General features: G+C 42.6%; 1 protein-coding gene across 3 annotated transcripts in view; it reads left to right on the forward strand.

Annotated features, from left to right (window-relative positions):
* Positions 1–21,397, forward strand: part of RFX4 (regulatory factor X4) — a 72,560-nt gene that overhangs the window by 25,479 nt on the left and 25,684 nt on the right. For 2 of the 3 annotated variants that reach the window (XM_081210814.1, XM_081210812.1), the window contains exons 2-5: positions 5,653–5,739; positions 9,084–9,144; positions 14,449–14,572; positions 18,609–18,670. In XM_081210814.1, the coding sequence (XP_081066940.1) occupies positions 5,653–5,739; positions 9,084–9,144; positions 14,449–14,572; positions 18,609–18,670 (334 nt within the window). Of the gene's footprint in view, positions 1–5,652; positions 5,740–7,558; positions 7,767–9,083; positions 9,145–14,448; positions 14,573–18,608; positions 18,671–21,397 lie in introns of those variants that run through there. The other variant, XM_081210813.1, reaches the window with a different exon arrangement.

Genomic DNA, 21,397 nt, shown 5'->3' on the forward strand with positions numbered 1-21,397 from the left:
CCGAGGTGGTTATCACCAGTGGAAGCCAAGATTTCTAAAAAAAGGCCCAATATGGAGGCCTACTGGCCAAAATATTGGGAATTGATCGAAAGAGTTGGAGATAATTGGAAGCTCCAAAGCCAGGACAAACTTAAAAGTAAGGTGCGAGATTGGTTACATTATGCTCAAATTCAAGAGGTATTTAAAATGGATAAAAAAGTGGGTTTTCAGTTGGAGAAATCGAAACTGGAGACGGAGTTACTAGAACCAAAGACTAAGGTACTTTCGAGGATGTATGACTTGCTGCTTAAATGGAATACACAGGATGAAACAGTCAAATCTGCTATGATAAAATGGGCACAGGATGTAGGACACAACATTATGTCTGAGGACTGGGAAAGGTTATGGAACACCGGTATGAAATTCACGGCATGTAGTGCCTTGAAAGAGAACATTATGAAAATGGTATACCGGTGGTACATGACCCCAGTCAAGTTGGCTAAAATATATCATCTTTCTGATAATAAGTGTTGGAAATGCAAAGAAGCAGAAGGGACATTCTTTCACCTATGGTGGACCTGCCCGAAAGTAAAGGCCTTTTGGGAAATGATACATAATGAGCTGAAAAAGGTATTTAAATATACCTTTTCTAAGAAACCAGAGGCCTTTCTTCTGGGCATGGTGGACCGGAAGGTGCCAAAGAAGGATAGAACCTTGTTTATGTATGCAACCACAGCAGCAAGGATCCTTATTGCAAAGTTCTGGAAGACACCAGATTTACCCACACTGGAGGACTGGCAGACGCAGCTGATGGACTACATGGAGTTGGCAGAAATGACTGGCAGAATCCGAGATCTGAGCGAAGAAACAATGGAGGAAGACTGGAAAAAATTTAAGGACTATTTGCAAAAATACTATAAGTTGTTTGAATGTTAAGATTGTGCACGATTAAGAAACGTCACGCCTCTGCAATTTATCTAGGTAAATGGTAAAGTAAGTAACGATAAAAAAACGAGACAAATTAGAAACAAAATATTATGTTTATTAAAAGTTTTGAAAACAAACTACAAACTTTTGAAATTGGTAACATAATAAACCCAAAGGCATTATAAGATGTGAAACAAGATAATAAATTGCTGAACTGGTTAGAATAATGAAAGCAATGTTGAGAGGATGTGAGGAGGTCCAAAAGAAAGTGAATTTGATGATATCTAACTTTTGTCTTCTTTTTTCTACTTTTCTTCATATATATATATAAAAAAAATGTTTCTTGTATGTTGCTACGTAAATTAATCTGTTAACCTATGGAAAGAAACGCAATAAAAAATTTATTAAAAAAAAACAAAAAAAAAAACAATTAATCCTTTTTCACAGGGAACTCTGGGAATTGTACCTCTCTGAGGAGAATAAGTGTCTCCTAACAATTCTCAGCACCCTAAACAAACCACAGCTCCCAGGATTCTTTGAGGGAAGACATCACTGTTTAAAGTGATATGATACTTCTTTAAATGGATGGTTTGAATGTGGCCTTTGTCTGAATTATGTCCCCATGCAACCATGGTGCCAGTTGGCTTTGTAACCAGGATCTGCGTAATGCGCACATCAGAGAAAAGAAAGACCACATGAACCTCTAGTGAACCCCTTGGCCTTGTTTACTGACAGTGACAAATAGTGTGTGCACCCAGCCCATTCACAATAACATTCTGGGACTGTTCCTGCTTCCTTAAAAGAGTTGATCTATTTTGCCTGTGGAGGAATCCTGTGCCTTTAACCAAATTTGGAGTGCTGCTCCGTAATGTAATGTAACGTAACATGGCAATGTACAGAAGAAGGTAACAGGTGGCAGTTAACCCTGTAGCCTTGGCAACCATGACAATAATTAGCAGGGGTGGAAGAGTGAATAATGTGCTGGCTGGGGGGAAGGAAAGAAGAGGCAACAGAGCTAGAACCCAAGGAAGAATATGTTGGTTTCATATATGAGACTGAGACTTCCTATGTGACACTGTCACCATGCCCTGAGAGAAATTCATCAGGTGCAGTGCTTAAGCTCTGCAGCTGTCCATTCTGTCTTTACTGGGGCTCTTGTCCCAGTACCATATTGGATATGGTACTGCTGCTCATCAATATTATAAAAAGGAGTTTTTGTAGTGGAGGGAGGGAACCTAAGCTATGAATTCTAGGGGAAATTGAACTTTTTGCAACTTCAATCCATGGCCTTTGGATGGAACCAGCTGATGAAGCCTTCCATCTTTTGGAGGATAGTATAGTTAGACCAGACATGGCAGAAATTTAGAGGTGGTCAAAAGCAAATGGGCAGCCATGGCCTTCTAGGCTGTATACTTGGAAAGGGGGGAGATCTTCCATTTGATTGCCTAGGTGATAGACAAAGTAGTATACAATAAAAAAAAAAGACAGACTTGCTCTGCTGATTCTCAGGTTGAGTTTTGCCCTTTGAAAATGGCTGTATTTTCAAAAATGATAAAGCATCTTGTTCACGTCACTTCATCGGCAATTTACTATGGCTTGTAATAAAGCCAAAAAAGCAGTCTTCAGTTAGACTGGAGTGTTGTTCATATCTTTCCACCACCCAGGCTAGATAACTGCACCTTGATGTTGAATGACATGTGCGTACTTCTCTCGGCTAAATCCCACTGACATCACTAAGTATGCATAGGAATGGGGTACGTCCCATTCCAGGCTGGAGCCTGCAGAAGTGTACTAGCCAAGGACAGCAGAAGGTCACAGATGGTCAGGACCATAGACAGCTCACTGTGGAGCTGCTTATGGTTACAAGTCAGGCTAGATACAAACCAAAAGAAGCTAAGAACTTACGACTCCAGCAGCTGTTCAAAGTGGACCAGATCCAAGGGGAGCTCCATCCTACCTTGCCCCTCTCCAAAATGAGCTGCATCAGAGCCCAGAAGCATACCGGCGAAATGGTGGCAGCTTCAGATGCAGCTGCTTTGCCCAGTGCTTCTCTTCACAGTGCTGGCCACCCGAAAACATATTTTAAAAATTTAAAGGGATGTTGGTAACTGGCACCAGCCACCATCAGGCCCAATGTCAGCATGCAGCACATTGAGACAAATGCTGGGGTCCACTGTGGCCCTGGCCATGGGAGTGCATGCCAGCTTTATTAGTGATAATCTGCTTTGTATCAAGGTGTTTTTGGTGTTGCTCCGGTTTCCTCCAAAATGGATCCATTAATTAGTCAGCCTGTATGTCCGTTTAGCCCAGTACCCTCTGCTCGAACAGGATCCCCCTTTCACCTGCTTCTACGGTACCTTTTAACTGGGGAAACTAGTGGTTGCAACCCTCCCCAGTCAAAGCTTGTGCTTAAAAAGAAACTCCCTTATACAGTGGTGCCCCGCAAGACGAATGCCTCGCAAGACGGAAAACTCAATAGACGAAAGAGTTTTCCGTTTTGGAGGTGCTTCGCAAAACGAATCTCCTATGGGCTTGCTTCGCAAGACGAAAATGTCTTGCAAGTTCCTGCAGGTTTTTTTCCCTCCGCCCCCCCCTTTTTCTAAGCCGCTATGCCGCTTATCAGCTGATCCGATAAGCCGCTAATAGCGCTAATCCGTCAATGGACTTGCTTCGCAAGACGAAAAAAACGCTAGACGAAGAGAATCACAGAACGGATTCTTTTCGTCTTGCGAGGCACCACTGTACTATTGTTGTACTAGGAACTATGGTTTCTCCAAATCCCTGGTATGGGCAGTTTGAAAGAGGATCAAACAAATTCTTGAAGAGAATAGACCTAGAGTAGCTGCTAGTCATGGTAGTTAAATAGGATTGCAGCCCCATAGCAGCAGTCCAGGACTGGAAGCAATGTACTCCTAAATGCCAGGTGCTGGGAGTAAATAACTGGGAATAGCCATTACTATCATGCCCTGCCTACAAACTGCCTAGAGGTGTCTGACTGGCTGGAATGATGGACTCTCTAACCTTGGGCTGGTCTAGCAAAGCAGTGCTTATGTTCTAATGATGAAGGTGAACTGGCCCTTAGTTTTGCCTAGTCATGTAACTCTGTGTGTGCACACAAGTGTGTGTGTGTGTGTGTACAAGCATGTATACAATCTTGTGTGAGAGAGTGTGTGTACATGTGTGAGTGAGCTATCTCCCCCCCTTTTTTTTAACTGGATGGTTTTAATGAGAATGCAACCCTCCTGCAACGAGGTGAGCGGAAGTAGACCGGATGTCATGCCTTTGTATTGAAGATAGTAATTTTTTCATTTACTAGTGTCTGTGTTTCTTGCTTCCTCCTGTCTGTTTTGGAAAGTTGCCCAGCCACTTTGCTATCTCCTGTCAGTGATGGATTGAGGCTGAAAATGGGTAAACAAAGCTTGCATTTTGCAAGCGTAGGCACGTGTTGGGAGCTGCCTTAGGCTGAGTTAGACAACTGGGTCCATCAAGTTCAGTACTGCCCAAACTGACTGCGGCAGCAGTTTTCTGGGACATTAAGCAGAGGACATTTCCAGTCCTGCCTGGGGCTACCAAGGATTGAACATGGAACTGTCTGCATGCAAAACATGTGCTTCCTGGCTGGCTGTTTGTGAGACATGCCACCCCCAATTTACCCATATAAGCCTAATTAAAGATGGAGATGGGGGATGGAGTTTCCCACTGCCCAACATTTTATCCCATGCGTGTAGCTTGTTCCTTTTTCTGAGGTGGAACACAGGCTTCTGTTATGAGGTAAACTTGTAAGTGTCATGTCTGGAGTGTTAGATCCCATTTTCAGACTTTTATAATAATACGGTGTCTTGATTTGAACCATGCGCCTGTCAGATTCTAACTTGCAGGCTAATATTGAAGCATTGTAACAATTTCCAGAGAGAAATATAGAAATTTTCTATTTTTAGACCCTTCTAGTTATGTTCGTTCATATATTACCAAGTGGAAACTTTTAAGTAACCTAACAGTTCTGACAACTCCCTGAGAAGGGTTAGTTGCAAGTGGTTTTATACCAATAATGGCATGTGCTGGAGTCTCTGTGTTTTAAAATATATACACCAAGTGAAATATACACCAGAGATTTTCCTTAAGAGAATTTGCATGGCACCCCTCTTGAACATCGGTATGATTGCATTTGGTATATCTCAAATAAGTAGAAAAGGTGATCCAGTAATATCAGGTTCTAAGAGGGCAAAAAATGATTAATCTTCTGCTGAGTGACAAGTATTTATTATCTGTACAAATAAACAGTGTCATTTCAAACTGTAAAAATAGGGAATTTGTGACTCAAGATAGTTACATAGGTTACAAATGCTGGCACCTAGTCCTACAGTTTTGTTCAGTTCCTCATTGTAATCTGAGGAGGGACTTTTGGACTACTCAGTTCACCTTTTGTGGCCCATATTGGAAAAGACAGGAAGAGCCAGGGCTTTTCCCCCGCACCAGAACTCACTGGAACTCAGTCCCGGCACCTCTCAGGTTGGCGCTATTGCCATTTTAAGGGAACATGGGAGGTGTTCATGGTGAGTTTTGGTACCATGAGTTTCTAGAAAAATGGCAAAGAATGGGAAGAGCAAACTATTGATACACATACACTTGTTTGGTTTGTAACTGATAACATTATTTATTGTATAATAATGAAAGAAAAGGTTTGTCATTCATGGGAAACATCCTGTCTTTTTAAAAAAACAAAAAACCTTCTTTGTTGTTTTGCAGAGAGTTGGATTGAAAGATGTCTCAGTGAAAGTGAAAACAAACGTTATTCCAGTCATACATCTCTGGGGAATGTTTCTAATGATGAAAGTAAGTATATGTCATTTTCAGTAGACTTGTATCTCCAGAAAGGACCCAAAAGCTATAGTGTCCAATTGCGTCCATACATCTGATTGGGGCCATAGTTAGGATAAAATGACTGGTGTTGCTACCTAGAACACAGCATTATTTTATTTAAACGGTTTATAGGCCAGAGTTCTCCGGAAGACTTAAGTCATGTTTTACACCATTAATCTAATGTACTATAATGCCACTCTAAACAGTCAAAGCTTCCCCCTCCAAAAAATTTGGGAGTTGTAGTTTATTAAGGGTACTGATAATTGTTAGGAAACTCTTGTTCCCTACTCAGAACTACAGTGCCCAGAGTTCTCTGTGAAGAGGGATTGATTGTTAAACCACTCTGACAATTGTTGCCCTGAGGGTCACCTAACAATTCTTCGCACTCTTAACAAACAACAGCTTCCAGAATGCTTTGGGGGGAAACCCATGATTGTTTATAGTGGTATCATAGTGCTTTTCAATGTGAAGTGTGAATGTGGCCAACGATATATGCAACATGATGTGTGTGTCTTTTGCCCTTTAGCTTAGTGTTGTAACCGTTTTCTTTCCTGATACCACAGTTCAGTACTTATTTACTCCTAAGTAATTCCAACTGAATTCTGTAATGCTTACTCCCAAGTCATTGTACATAACGTAATAGCTTTAGTGATGTGCACATGAAGCTGAGATGAGGCAATATATTAAGAGAAAATGGATTAACCACAATTTATTTATTTATTTATAAAAAGGGCAGGGTCTTGAATCTGCTTTTTGCAACTATCTCAAGATCCAGTTCACATCTGTATGTGCAACATTTGATGACTCACTGCAGAATGTGAACACTCCAGTAAGAAGGATGGACTTTAAGGCAATTTGAAAGTGGATATGAGCATTTTGTCTGTGGCACTGTTTCTGCAATGGCTCTTATTCACCATCTGTGATGGCTCATAGAAGACACATGTTTCTTACAGTCATTACGGGTAGGGGCAGATGAGACTTCCAGAATGGTCTCGGTAAAGTCTCTCTCAATGCAATCCTATGCATATCTGCTCAGAAGTAGACTGATTCCAGGGTGGCTTACTCCCTGGTATATGGCTATGTTACATCTGATAAGGTTACCAATGACTACTAGCTACGATGACTATGTACTAGGAGGCAGTATGCTACTTGCCGGGAATCATGGTGGAAAGAATGCTGTTACACTCAAGCCTTCCTTCCCATAGGCATCTGATCAGTGAGAATAGGAAGTTGGACTAGATGGGCCTTTGGCCTGATCCAGCAGAGCTCTTCTTGTGTTCTTCTGAAAGGATATATTAGATGGCTTTGAAAGTGGAGGATAGTTAATGGAGAATAAGGCTCTCAGTTGCTACTAACCATTATTATTATTATTATTATTATTATTATTATTATTATTATTATTATTATTTAGTCAGCCTCCTTGCCCACAGACAGTGTACAAATGAATAGCAGCTGGGGAGCAACAGTAGAAAGAGGTCAATGGACTCCCCATCCTGCTTGTGTTTTAATACTTCTAGGTTTAATACTAGGTTTGTAGGTTTAGTACTTCTAGCATGTTGAAGTGGCCAGATCTGACTTGCTGGGCTTCTAAGGTAGATCATGCAAACCCTGTTGAGAAGCTCCCTTGAACCCATTCTTCTGCTTTGTTTGGCTGATGTCTAGCCATAGGCTGTTACGTGGCCACTGGGTGCAGCCTACTGGCCAGCTTGGATGATGTCAAGACCTCTGTGAGGTAGTTTGATACACTCTACCTCACGTTTGTTAAGCTGATGTCAACCCACTGTCCTTTGTGATATCATTGGCTCAGCAGTCTTAGCTCACTGAGCCCGATTTTAAGGTGCTGGCCTCTGTGAAGATTTTCAACCGGGTAATTCCAGTTTGATACGTGTTAATGACAAAGCCCCAGTCAAGTGAAACAGCCTTTCGCTCCTCGATGGCTGTAAATGGAAAAGGAAAGCTAGCCATGAGGGAAGGGGATCAGATGCACCAATCAGAACCAGGTAACACCACTGTTCTGCCTCTGTAGCTCCTTCTCTCGTGCCACAGTACTTCTGTGAGGAAGGAAGGGGCCAGTGTTTGTTCATCCAACCCATCCTTAGGCTTCATAGGCCTCAGGAGGAGGTGGACTGTTGCATCACAACCACCCCCTCAGCATCTGACCCACACACTCTTTGGGTGGGCTCACCTCACCCATATATTAAATGGGAGAGGAATGGAACCCTCAGATTGCCTGTGAACGAAATAAAATACTATCTGAAGAGTAAAAAAATAACAGAAAATAACCCGATATTTTCTCAGTGGTCCCATAGCCTTCTGACAAAGGGCTGAATCCATCGCAATGTCTGCCTAATACCAAATCAGACTGATTGCCCAGTTCACCCATTATTGTCTACTCTGACTGGCAGCTCCATCAGGATTTTTCTGGGGATCCCTATCTTTGAAATAAATTCCATAGTGCCTGTCACACCTTTACAAGCTCAGTTCTCAGAGAGAAGGTGATGGTATCTTTTGCTTACAGCTGCTGTTACCATCATATTAATTGATTAATTTCTAAATATAGGCCATCTATCTCTCTACATTGTTCATTTCAAAGAACAGGCATGACAAAGCCCCTAGCTAAAGTGACTTACATTCCAAAATAAGAGGAAACAATGAAGGAAGGGGGAAATGGAGGAATAGGTAAGCAGGAGATGAGTATACTGAATACTTTTTCAGCTACAGTAAGGTGTAGGGAGTGACACTAAGCTCCAGGTCAGCCTTTGCTGGTACCCTCCAGATGTTTCAGACTGCAATTCCTTTGGTTAGCAAAGTCACACAAATAGAATCCAGAAAGAAAAGTCTTGAAAGCACTATAATCTCCTAAAACAGTATAATTTTAGGAGAAGCAAATGGAGATGTTTTGTCTTTCTTACTTCAGGCCTTGTACATTGCAGGATGACATTCAACCAAATGCACAGAGGAGAATCCCTCAGAACTATACAGCCAATCAGGGTACATGCTGCCTCAGTGCATCAAGGCAGAAACACTCAAGGAGGATGGAAAGTAGGGCTGGTGAAGGGATGTGGCCAGGGAGAGTTCCGAGGGCCAGATAAGAGAGCCCCAGGGGTGGCATTTGACTCCAGAACTGAGGCTCTGCAACCCTGTGTTAAACAAACGACATGCTGATTCACAGTGACTCCAGCTGTGCTATGCAACTTTCAGAGTTTATCCTGGGAAGCATGAGATTTTATGTACAGTGGTTAATCCTGCATCCCCCTTGTTGGTGCTTTAGTGGTTTGACTGAAAGTCTCTTCTCTCGTATTGTTTTCTCGCAACAGATGAGGAGAAAGAGAATAACAGAGCATCCAAACCACATTCCACTCCAGCTACTCTGCAATGGTAAGATTTTTATTATTGTATTTAAAGGATAAGATGTGAGCCTTTTGTATTTTCAGGCTACCTACATCGAGACTCAGAAAAGCAAGTGCAACTGAAAGGATGATAAGAAAAGAAAGGATAAATGAGGATGGATGTAATTGAAATCTTAGAGGAGGTATGGAGAACCTTTGGTCCTCCAAATGTTGCTGAACTAGAACTCCCCTCATCCCTGACAATTGGCCATGCTTGCCGGTGCTGATGGGAGTTGTAGTTCAGCAACACCTGGAAGGCTAAAGAGTCCCCACACCTGGCTGACAGTAAACACTAGTTAGAAAGCCGGACAGGAACTTTTTCTCTCTCTCCATCAAGAACAGAACAGGAAATTCCTTACTCCGCCCAAATACAACTAATGCCATCTAAACCACATCAAAGCACTATCCACTATGTTCATGGCAGCCTTCCCCAATCTGGTGCCCTCCAAATGTTTCAATTTTCAGCATCCACCAGCCCCAGCCAGTATAGCCATATTGGTTTGGGCTGATGGGAATTATAGTCAAAAACATCTGGCGATTGAGGAAGACTGGTCTGTGGTGAGCACAACTCCTGCCTCTCTCTAATAACCAGCAAAACCAACATAAGCCAGAAAACTCCTCATTTCTGAAAAGGCCCTCCCAAAAAGAATTTTATAAGTGAGCAGGATTATATGGGCAAAAGTAGTCCTCTGAGACCCCACCCTCAAGCTGTGCTAACAGACTGCTAGCAGTGTCTATGAATTCAAACAGCACTTGTCTTTTTTCCGTTTGTTTGTTTGTTTGTTTGTTTGTTTGTTTGTTTGTTTGTTAAATTTGATTTCCCCTACTGACTAGTGCTTCCAGTTATCCCACACCCATACAGGAAAAACAGGCCTTCTGCGTCAGTCTCTCCCGTAATTTGATGGAGTCTGGAGATAGCTTGTTAGCCTGGACATCACCCCTAATTAGATAATAGAGCTCTGCTCCCAAAAGAAAACAAGCAAATATTGGCAGCAGTATTATTTGAAGCATTTTGTTAGCATCCATAGTCTTGGAGGTTAGTGGCCAGTCCCTAAACCCCTGGGATCCTTGGCTCTGTCAAAATGCGCCCATTGTTTACTATTGCATCCCAGATGTCTGAGAGGGGCAAAGCCTATATTATATAATCCAGTTGACTCTCCTCACCAATGTGACAGCCTCTATTTCCTCTTTCCTGCGGTCCCTGTTCTGGCTTGATGCCACCAAACTCTACAACCTTCGTTTAGGACCCATGTTGGTATAGTTTGTTCCTAGTTGCTCCAATCTTAGTTGCTCAATCCTGACAAGCCTGTTGTGTCGGGTTGATCACAAGTAGGGTTCTTGGGTTTGGCCCAGAACCTCTAGGCCTGAGGTGCCACCTTTGGGTTTTTGAGCCAGAGGTACAAAATATCTGGGCTGTAGGACCTGCTATGGAGGAAGGAGGGAAGGAAGGAAGGAAGGAAAGAAGGTGAAAGGGTACTACTACATACCACACCAACTCCTTTTCCCTTCCTAATTTGCCACCATAGCTCCATGAATTCACTTTTATTCTTCCAGGCAAATTGAATGCTACAATCTGCCTGGGAGCAGAGGATGTGTGGAACAGTGTGGAAGTTGCAACGGGGAGAGGAAAAGCAGAGTAGTGTCGCGGTGGCAGCAGCAGCAGTGTGGCTGCTGCATTTGGGACCAGCTGACATATGTCAGCAGCAGCTTGGGTGCTCTACCTGCTACATATTTCAGGAAGGCCAATGAGCAGTGGCAACAGCAGTACTCTGGCCTGTCCTGCTGTGCCGCATTTCAGGTTGTTTGGCCAATGCAGATGGGGCCCAGCTAACTAGGTCAGTGGAAGTGGGAGCAGAGGACTGTGGGTGGTGATAGTGGAGGTGTTAAGGGGAAGGGAAGGGAATTGAGATTGTACATGTTTGCATGGATATAAGCACGAGAGAGGGATGTGATAACTATGTATATTGTTGATTTGCTTATGCTTTGGCTTTGAATTGTCTTCATGGGTTGAGTGGATCTGAAGCATATGGTTTGGTTCGCTTCCTTGAGTGAAGTTCTGGGCATGGTATTTTGAACTGGCTGCCATGGATTATTAACTGGATCTGGAACTTTGTTCATTTTTTAAAATCTGCTTTGCAAATTTTTCTGCAAGGATTCATTGGTTGTTTTGCAGCAGGACTTGCTTGTCTGAGTCACCCAATTTTATATTTGGCTTTATGGTGTTTGACACCGTTGGAATCCAGGATGTACTGAACTGATCTGGATATTGTGATGACAAAAGAAATAGCTGCATACGTTGGACTAACAGAGTGTTTCTCCTGGACACAAAGACCATTTGTGATTAAATTATGCAACTACTGCGAACACTTAAAATGATTGTGCAATATTTCTGCATCTTGATGTATTCTTATATTCTCCTAAAGTCAGTGGCTTTTTTCTTTAGCACTTCATAGTAAAGATTTCCAAAGATAAGAGAAGGTGCAATAGAAATGTAAAACCAGTGAAGTAAGCCCCATTCTTCACTTTCATAATATGAGATGTCCGCTTGCCTTTTATGGTGGGTGGTGTTGTGGCCAGGCATCTGGGCCCCCAGAGTGATCCGGCAGGGGACAGAGATTGACGTCTTCCTCATGCCGTCCCGGCCACATCACCAGTGCTGGGCGGGGCGATGCCCAGAGGTGGTCCCGCCATCCAATCAGTGCTGGTAGGGGGCATGGCCACGGGAAATTTAAACCGTGGCACAGCCAGGGGGGCCTCCTCTCTCACCCTTCCCAGGGCAAAGTAAAACCACTGTAAAACCAGTGAAGGAAGCCCCATTCTTCATCTTCATAATATGAGATATGCTGCAATGCTGTGAGTAGCCTCAAAATCTTATTGTGAGAGCTCATATTGCTTTATAAGGACATTCCTCTACTACTTATAGGGATAATAGTCAAAGTTCATTATCTTTACACAATACTGTAGGCTAGAGCTGAATTCAACTTATGATGAAGGCTCCCTCCCCCTCCTTTTTTAAGCGGGGGCAAAAAATTGAAAGACATTCTGCAAGGTTGGATTTTTGATCATTAAAAAAGAGTTCAGGTATAATGGAACATTGTCCAGTGTCAAACTAATGACTCTCTATGAAAGACAGAGAGGGGAAAAGGAAGAAAAGAGAGGGGAAATTCATCAAATATATGATGAAGAGAAATAATTAACACGGCCTTTCTATCCTGTCTTGGTCAGAGAAACTGACATGCCAATTAGCAGTTATAGCATACAAGCAAAGTCTCTGCGCTTTGAAAAGAGGTTTTGTTGAGGTCCATGAATTTGGGGAAAGATGCAGAGATGATATTCCCATTGAAAGAAAGGAAGCATGGCTGCGGCGCCCTTATTGGGTCTATTCATACCACCAAATATCTTATCTTGAAGATAAGGGAGAAAATTCCTAAAACAAGCTAGCAGGACATAAATGAGTGTCTACAAGATAGGTTGTTGCTTAGTAGGTTTGTGCTTAAACAGCTAACTTAGTGTTTAAAGAGAGGTGTTTATTTTCAAATCCAAGTCTGTTGAACTACTATCATTTTTTTATGAGTATGGGTAGCGGTAGGGTGCATGCCTGGATCCCTTTCTAATTCCTGGAAGAGCCAGGCTAGCTTCCTTTGAGGTAATGGGCCTTTAAGGAAGCAAAGGGAGTGGCTCTATGCTAGATGGCAAATGAGTGGGCTCCCCACCCTTCAATTGGCTGGTAGTTAGAAAGACAAAGGCCAGAGGTGAAACTTGTGTGTGTTTCAGTTACAGATAGGTAGCCGTGTTGGTCTGCCATAGTCAAAATAAAAAAATTCCTTCCAGTAGCACCTTAAAGACCAACTAAGTTAGTTCTTGGTATGAGCTTTCGTGTGCATGCACACTTCTTCTTGGTATCTGAAGAAGTGTGCATGCACACGAAAGCTCATACCAAGAACTAACTTAGTTGGTCTTTAAGGTGCTACTGGAAGGAATTTTTTTATTTTGTGTATGTTTGTAAGCTAGAAGTTGAAGCAAGAAGCAGACTGAAATCTGTGAGGGGAGGGAAAGATATGCTTGCTTTCTGCTCGCATCCAAGGCTGTGGCTGTGGGTGAAGCGAGACCCTTTATTTGGGGTGCTAATGCTGTGAACCAGCGAACCAGATCCAGATGTGTCCAGTCCTCCACAGGCCTCGTTGAGGGGTCAGCAGGGCTGTGATTCTTTTCCAGGCATCTGACACCTTACATGATGATCAGATGTGGGGAAAGTGGGCATGGCTCACCAAAAAAACAGCTTTGCGGGCCACCTTTCAAGGCCAGGCAGAGTGCTGTTTTATGATTAGTGATGAACTAACACTGCCTAGTGTTTCTTGCCCCACTGACTAGTGCAAGAATACAAGGGGCTGAATCCAGCTCCCCACTTCTTCCTTAAACAGATAATTGGTGCTGTCAGAACAGACAGTACCAACCTACTTGAGTTGAAGGTAGATCAATTCAGTCAAGGCATGCAGAGCTTCCTGCATGCACACCTTGGTGCTGCTTTTAAATAAGAGATCAATATATGCATGTATACATATGTTTTGTTATTACCATGCAAACTGAAATATAACAAGGGCATTCTTGTGAGGCGACTGCGTTTTTTGTTTTCACTGCAACAGACGCACAGTGCAATCCAGTGCATGCCTACTCAATGCTACAGAGTTCCGTGGTTCTTTCCCACAGGAAGTTATGTACAGGATAGCAGCCTAAATCTTTTGGCACCTTAAAATACTAGCAGATTTGTTGTGGCATAAGCTTTTGTGCGAAGGTTACATACAGAGTATGGCAGAACAATCTTTTACTGCTTGGTTTAGTCTCTGGTTGCATTCCTTTCACTCAAGATACGGCATATCAGAAAATAGTTATAAAGTGCTGAAGGGCATTTTAATGTTTGACTGCCTTTAAATGTGTGAAAATGTTTTATTTCAGCCTTTGGATCCTTAATTACTTAGTATTCTAGTGATGTAAAACATTTTGACGTGTTACAGGAGTCTGACTTCAAGAATTTGTGGCACATTGCAGCATCACCATTGATTTTCATTTATATTAGTATTATTTGTATATTAGTAGAATTGGTGGTGGTGGTGGCGGCGTGCAAAGTATGCTGTATTTCAGTACAGAATAAATAGAACACATTTGGCTAATTTTTATGAATGAAAAGACAATGTCCTAGCATAGGAGCTGGCCCTTCAGTCTGCAGATTTGGAAGTTGAAATACAGAGCAGCCAACCTATTTGTAGTTTTCCATTGTTCGATCATTGTTTTTAAGGCTGGAGGAGAACTACGAAATCGCAGAAGGTGTCTGCATTCCTCGAAGCGCCCTTTATATGCACTATTTGGACTTCTGCGAGAAAAACGACACACAGCCAGTCAATGCTGCCAGCTTTGGAAAGGTGAGTGTCAACCAAACCTCACCTCAAGTGGGGTTTTGGGAATCTGAAATAGTAATGGCCGTGAAATATACAATCTCCTACATGTGGACTGCAATCCAAAGCGGGAAACTGTCAGGAGAAAAACAGTAGACGGAGGAGATTCCTTTTGAAGTGTTTGATGGGAGGCAGTGCCATGATTGGATTATTAGTAGCATCAGTTTTAAGAAATGTTTTGATGAGCGTGAGGATTAAAAGTCAAAAAGTAGCTGAGTGAATTTGACTAGTGTTAATGAATTGTGTCACCAGAAAGAGAGTGCATGTGATGGTCTTCTATTCCAGATACAGTCACCCTGAATGACAGTATTGGGCTCCATCTGCTCTATACACTTGAAACAGTACCATACCAGTCATGGCTTCCCCCAGAGAATCATGGGAACTGTACTTTGTTAAGGGTGCTGCAAGTTGTGAGGAGACCCCTGTTCCTCTCACAGAGCTACAATTCTTAACAGTCAACCCCTCTTCCCAGGGAACTTTGGGAATTGTACCTCTGTGAGGGATGACTGGTTTTGTATTGTTTCGGAAAGTAAAAATATATATGCCAAATTTGACTTTAAATGCAAACTGAATTGAATTTCTTCCCCATTCCTGCTCACAAAACACAATGGTTATTCCACTTAATGCACGCACGTCACACCCAGATTCAACCTTACATTTACACAAATCATACCATACCTGCTGCCCATACAGGCAGCCCTATTTAGGGAAGTTTTTAATGACTGATACTTTAATGTATTTTTAATCTTTTGTTGGAAGCCACCCAGAGTGGCTGCCAAATGGGCAGGGTATAAATAAATAATAATAATAATAATAATAATAATAATAATAATAATAATAATAATTATTATTATTATTATTATTCAATGTCACTCATCCCTTTCTATTCCCACACAACCCCCCCATCCACCAGTACAGCCAATCACCACATAGTATCAGCACCTACTTTTTCCACCCCACAAAATATATTGCAAAAACATCTTCATAGCAGTGCCACCATTACATGAATCTTTTTCCTTTTTCCTTCCCGGTTCATAATGTGAGAAAAACACCCTATATATATCGGTGCTGGGCTGTGGCTAGTGCAAGTGTAGCTTTAAGAGAGATCCAGGATTAAACAAAAAAAAAATCACCTGGAAGGTCACCAAAGGTGCATTTTGGTACACAGATAATTTTTTTGCTAAAGCCCTCTTGATTTGCTGGGGTTGAAATACTGGAAGTGTAAAGGAACTTGTTGGGTTTTGTTTGTTTCTCGTACTTCCGAAAGCGAGCTAAAGTGAGCTGGGATGTTTCATTTTGCTTTAGGTCTGTTGAGGTAATATTCTGCTTTGGGAGTACGTCCTGAATGACAACATGCACCCCTCCCCCCCCACAAAAAAGCCCAGAAAATGCTTTTTTTCCCACAGCCCCTAGGAACCCCCATCCCCGTCTGCACAAACTGAAAGAGAGAGGGGTGGGATTAATGTGTAATTAAAGAGAATTTGGAAGGCTGAGATGTTGCGGAATGTTAGATCAGTAGCTGGAACAGCATGTGGTGTTCTTTAGGTAGGCTTCATTGAACCCGCACAAAAAAGAGAGGGAGAAAGAGAGGCAGCTTGCCTGTCTGCTCATTTATCAAATAGCTAGCCTGAACTTTCACAGCTCAACAAAAGTGTTTTTCTGTTTGCTGATTTTTTTTCTCTTCGCTCCAGAAAATAAACCAGAAAGGCTAGTGAAATCCACGCTTCTCTAACATGTGTGGACTATTCTGGATAAGACTCATGAACCAATGCCAGGGTGGTTTCCTGTTATGAGAGAAAAATAATAATAAGTAGTAAAATCAGAGGGAGGGTGGAAATTGTATGTAAATGGTGTTGTGTGGGGGGGTTCCATTTTTGCACAGCAGCTGTGATCCAAATGTACATCACAGAATTTGGGGTGTGGGCACTTTGCCGCCATGATGGCATTTGCAACAAGAAGGGTTAAAAGCCAATGGGGGCAACAGACTATTTTAATCAGTTGCACGGCTCTAAAATTAACAAAATGAACATAGTTTAGGAAGCATCTATATTTATTTTTGTAATTTTAATTCCCTGTCTGAAACATGGGAGGGATTCTTTTTCATGCTTAACACATCTTGGCAAAATAATACTTTCCACTATTTGGTTTTTACCTCTTTATTGCTTGTGGGGCCCTTGCTTCAACTGCGGTCTTGCCATCCATGCTAGAACTTAATGGGGATAGATCTTCCTCCAGGTTGATGTTCTCAGTAAATTGACAAGTGTGTCCCATTTAAAATTCTGCTCCATTATTTTCAGTAAATATGGATGGGTTGTTGAGCACGGGGGAATTTCAGAATGTGGGAAACAGAATCATTGCAGGCAAAATAACACAACAGGTATCTCCTCTGTAAGACGTATCTGCAGTCAAGCTAATTTGAATAATAACTACAGGCAATCTACATGATTTGCATATTATGAGAATGAAACTGGGATATATTAGAGGATGTATATGGGTGTTTTGCCCAAGTTTAAAAGATTGGTACCAGTCCTTGAAATTTTTTGCTGTATGTACTTAACGTTTTTGCTCAGTGGTATCCATTTATCAAAACTATTGAAAAAAAATTAAGTCACATGAAATATTTAGCCCCCAACTAAATATTCCTCAAATGGGATTCTTTAAGTGCACCTTCCAAAGGTCTCATGCACTGTAAATAAACTTTTCCTTGTACGTCGCTGTCATGCCTGCTGCAAGATGAAATGAAAATTGACATTAAACGTGTTGGGCTCATTTGCCACACAGTTGTGTGAAATAATGTGTCAGATATTTTGAAGTTTGTAGCTTTAAATGATTCCACCCCCAGTAAAATTAGTTTCAAAAACCAAAATCTTACAGGCTTCAGCCTTAGAAATCTTTAGCAGTTATTTTATCGGTCACACTTTCAAACCTATTTTTGCAACCACCTGGGACTACAAAAAGCAAATAAACAAAAGGGACACTCAGGATTCTAAGGATGCTTTTTAGCCAGAAGTGTGACTAAGAGCTGCCCAGCAACCCATAAGATAAAGGGGCACAGTACGAATCTGCCTGCAGATAGTGACTGGTTCCTAGGTGGAACAGTGACTGCACGTGAAGCACCCTCCATACACCCCAGGCAAGAAAATTTATATTTGAAGTACTTTTTGTTCAGCTCACCTATGTTGGCACTACAACGACAGGAGAAGCAACTGTCTGGATAGGCTCACCTTAACATGCTTCTGAATTTGCCTTAGATTTGAGATTTTCCTTGCAGCCCCTTCACACAATAAGCATTCTGGAGCTACACTGCTGGTATCCCATGTATATTTGTAGGGATGCACGAGGAAACTAATAATTGTCTTCCAGGATCAGACCAAAGGTCCATCACTCTGTCTTCCATACAACTCGCCATTGAGGTGCCCCCAAGTAGGCAGGGCTAGCATCAGCAGTTGGCATCCCTGGTTACCTGTTCAGGCCCGCGCTCCAGTGTGAGGCCTTGGAGCCTCCTCCTCCTTGCTATTGCTGCCAGTTCAGCTGCCGTTTTTTCAGCAAAGGAACCTGCAGCAACTCTTAATAAATGGTGCATTCACTGCCCTACCATTGAGGCATGTGCTCTTATATACACTGCCCCACACTGGAAGCAAGGGACAGGTGCAACTATACAGCTACCAGGTGTGAAAGACCCACCTGCTAACCATGATGGAGTGGTTAGTTGCTGATGCTGTTGTTCTGTCTGTTTTAATTATTGATGCATTGTTTTATTGAACCTTATTTGTTCTTTTAACTTTGTTGGTTATCCACCCTGGGTTTCTTTGGATGAAGCAGGGAGGATATAAATGTATTTACATAAATAAACAAAATCAAGATATTTGTATACTCTTGTTGCGGGTCTGAGCCAAAAGCTGTGTTTTTAAGTTTCCAGCCTGTTTTACCTTTGCCCCCATTGCTAAATTCTGAGCAGAGGGCTTTGTTTTTTAACTTGTTAACTCGTGAATATTATTTGCAGATAATAAGGCAGCAATTTCCGCAGTTAACAACAAGAAGACTTGGAACCAGAGGCCAGTCAAAGTAAGCAATAATGTGTGTTTCATAATCACGGAAAGGCTAAGTATGGTCGTAGGTTATTCACTGGGAGCCTTTTTGTAATATGGCTTTTGGTGTGTGTTGGAGGGAGAAACACCAAACAAATCTGACCTTTCTTAGGTCCAGTAAAGGGCACTGGCTCTTTTGTTCGATATGCTTTGTTCTGTGGGATCAGCAGTGCTGCTGAGAGTCTGATATACAACAGAGAGACAGAGCTCCTAAACTTCTAATAGTTGCATAGAAGAGATTGTTTTAGCAGCAACCAAAACTCTTTTCCTCTCCACGGCTGTTGTTCAAGGTGTAGAAACACTGCCTTCTGCTGCAGTGGGTCACCTTGGACTCAGATTTGGGCGGAAAGAATGCCAGGGCTTTACAATTCGCAAAAGATAACAAGATGCTTGCTTTCTCTTCATCAGAAGAAGAGATCAGTGGCCATGTTGCCAGTTTGCGCATGGCTGTGTCTGGATGCTTCCAGATGGGGAGGGGCCTTAATCCTGTAAATGGGTTGTCCATATATAACAAACAGGTCGTTGGCAGCAGGTTCTTTAATTGGATTTTCCTGGTTTTTCAGATTAAATTGGAGGGGGATATAAACTGGGATTTTTATGCCAACAACATTGTGTGGGTGGGAGAGAAGTTCAATTCAGTTTTATATTTAAAGGTAAACCTTATTCACACTTTCTGAAACACTGTGCAAACCAAAACACAGCCAGTCTTTGGAATTTGCATTTCTCCAAATTAGCAGTGCACTTTTCCACCCGAGTAATGTGTATAAAATGCATATACTAGGTTAAAGGGTCACATAAATATGCATATATTTGTGAAAGTAGCATACAGAAATATATTATATTAGGCAAAAGTTCCATACAAAAATGTGTGTAGTAGGAGGAATTTGCACTAAAATGCTGATGGCTTTTTATGAGGATTAAAAAACAAACAAACCCACAAACTTTTGTGGAAATGTGGTCTGAATTTAAGATGGGGGGGCGGGAACTGGGAAAAATCCAAGTGGAGATGATCGCCCATCCCCTTGTACGGATGCTGTGAAAAATGTTAGCACATGAGAAGCACCCATCTCACAAGTAGCATCTGTCTGGAAGCACCCCATGTCACAACCTGGATAACATATATGGGCTTTTAAATTCCCCCAAGGCAGCCGGAGGAAGGACAGTTGCAGCTTCTCCCCTGCCTGCTGGTTGGTACAACTGGAGTCCTCCCAGCAGACAAGGGAGTGGGCAGCATATGACAGGTGAGAGGAGTAGCAGGTAAGAGAAGCTGTGGCTCTCCCTGTATTGGATATTGAAAGCCATATTTCATGTTTCATATTCTCTAGATTGTTATTAAACTGCCTTCCTTCCATCCAGCCAACCTCAGACATGGAAGGAAGGCTGTGGCTTTGCAGTTTTCGCTTTTATCAGCTGCCTGACATCCAGAGATAGAGGAGGTCACGCTTCTCTCTCCAGGCCAGCCTGATGCATTGGGGCTGTTCCACACATTATGGCAAGGAAAACCTGGTTTTGCTGCCACAAGTAAGCTGAACAGGCAGCTGCAACTACGTATTCACAGGTCCCTGATTTCTGCCCCCACCTGTTTGTCACAACCACACATTTCATTTTAACATGTGCACCAATAGGATTTGCGCAAATATTTGCTGGCAGCCCGAAAAGGAGTGGGGACCCAGGGCCTTTCCTGGAGGGCATCAGGAAGAAGCTCCAGGTGCACCGGGGCACAGTATTTCAGGACGATGCAAGTTGCAGGAGGTTGAACTAGATGACCCTCCCAACTCTACAGTTAATGGGACGCAGGTGGCGCTGTAGTCTAAACCACTGAGCCTCTTGGGCTTGCCAGTCAGAAGGCGGGCGGTTCAAATCCCCATGACAGGGTGAACTCCCATTGCTCTGTCCCAGCTCCTGCCAACCTAGCAGTTCAAAAGCCCACAAGGAGATAAATAGGTACCGCTGCAGTGGGAAGATAAAACGGCGTTTCCATGCACTCTGGTTTCCATCATGGTGTTCTGTTGCGCCAGAAGCGGTTTAGTGATGCTGGCCACATGACCCAGAAAGCTGTCTGTGGTCAAACACTGGCTCCCTCAGCCTGAAAAGCAAGATGAGCACCGCAACCCCATAATCGCCTTTGACTAGACTTAACTGTCCAGGGGTCCTTTACCTTTTAGTTTGATTCTATGATGTGGTGTAGACAAGGAGCACAAAAAGAAAAGAAACACTGGCCCTCTTCTTTAATGCTGTGTCCTGCTGCCATAGGGAAGGGGTAGCCAATGTTTTGCTCTGCAGATGTTGCTGGACTTACCTTCTATAATCCATGATTATTGGTCTCATTGTCTGGGGCTAATGGGGGGTTTGAGTCTAACAACATCTGGAGGCCCCACTTTGGCTACCCCTGCCATAAGTGGCTTTGTGAGACGCTGCTAGAAGCCATTCTGTCATGGCTGTTCTTTGTATCCTCCTAAGTAACTGTATAGACCATTTACCAGGAACTAAAGGGAGGTCTGTACATCTGTGGCTTAGTTTGCACTCAGCACCTGGACAGTAGGCTTCCTCGGGCAGGAGGCAAAAGCACTGGGCTCTTCCACATTTGGCAGCCCTTAGGAGACTTCTCCAGCTGGACTGGGCAGTGAGCTGCTTTGAACATTGGAATTACATTCCGTTGCTGGATTTGCACTCATGCATCAACTTGTAAATTGGCGTAAAATCT

The sequence above is a fragment of the Podarcis bocagei genome (genome assembly GCF_964188305.1).
Source record: "Podarcis bocagei genome assembly, chromosome: 10".
In the NCBI taxonomy this organism is placed as follows: Eukaryota; Metazoa; Chordata; class Lepidosauria; order Squamata; family Lacertidae; genus Podarcis; species Podarcis bocagei.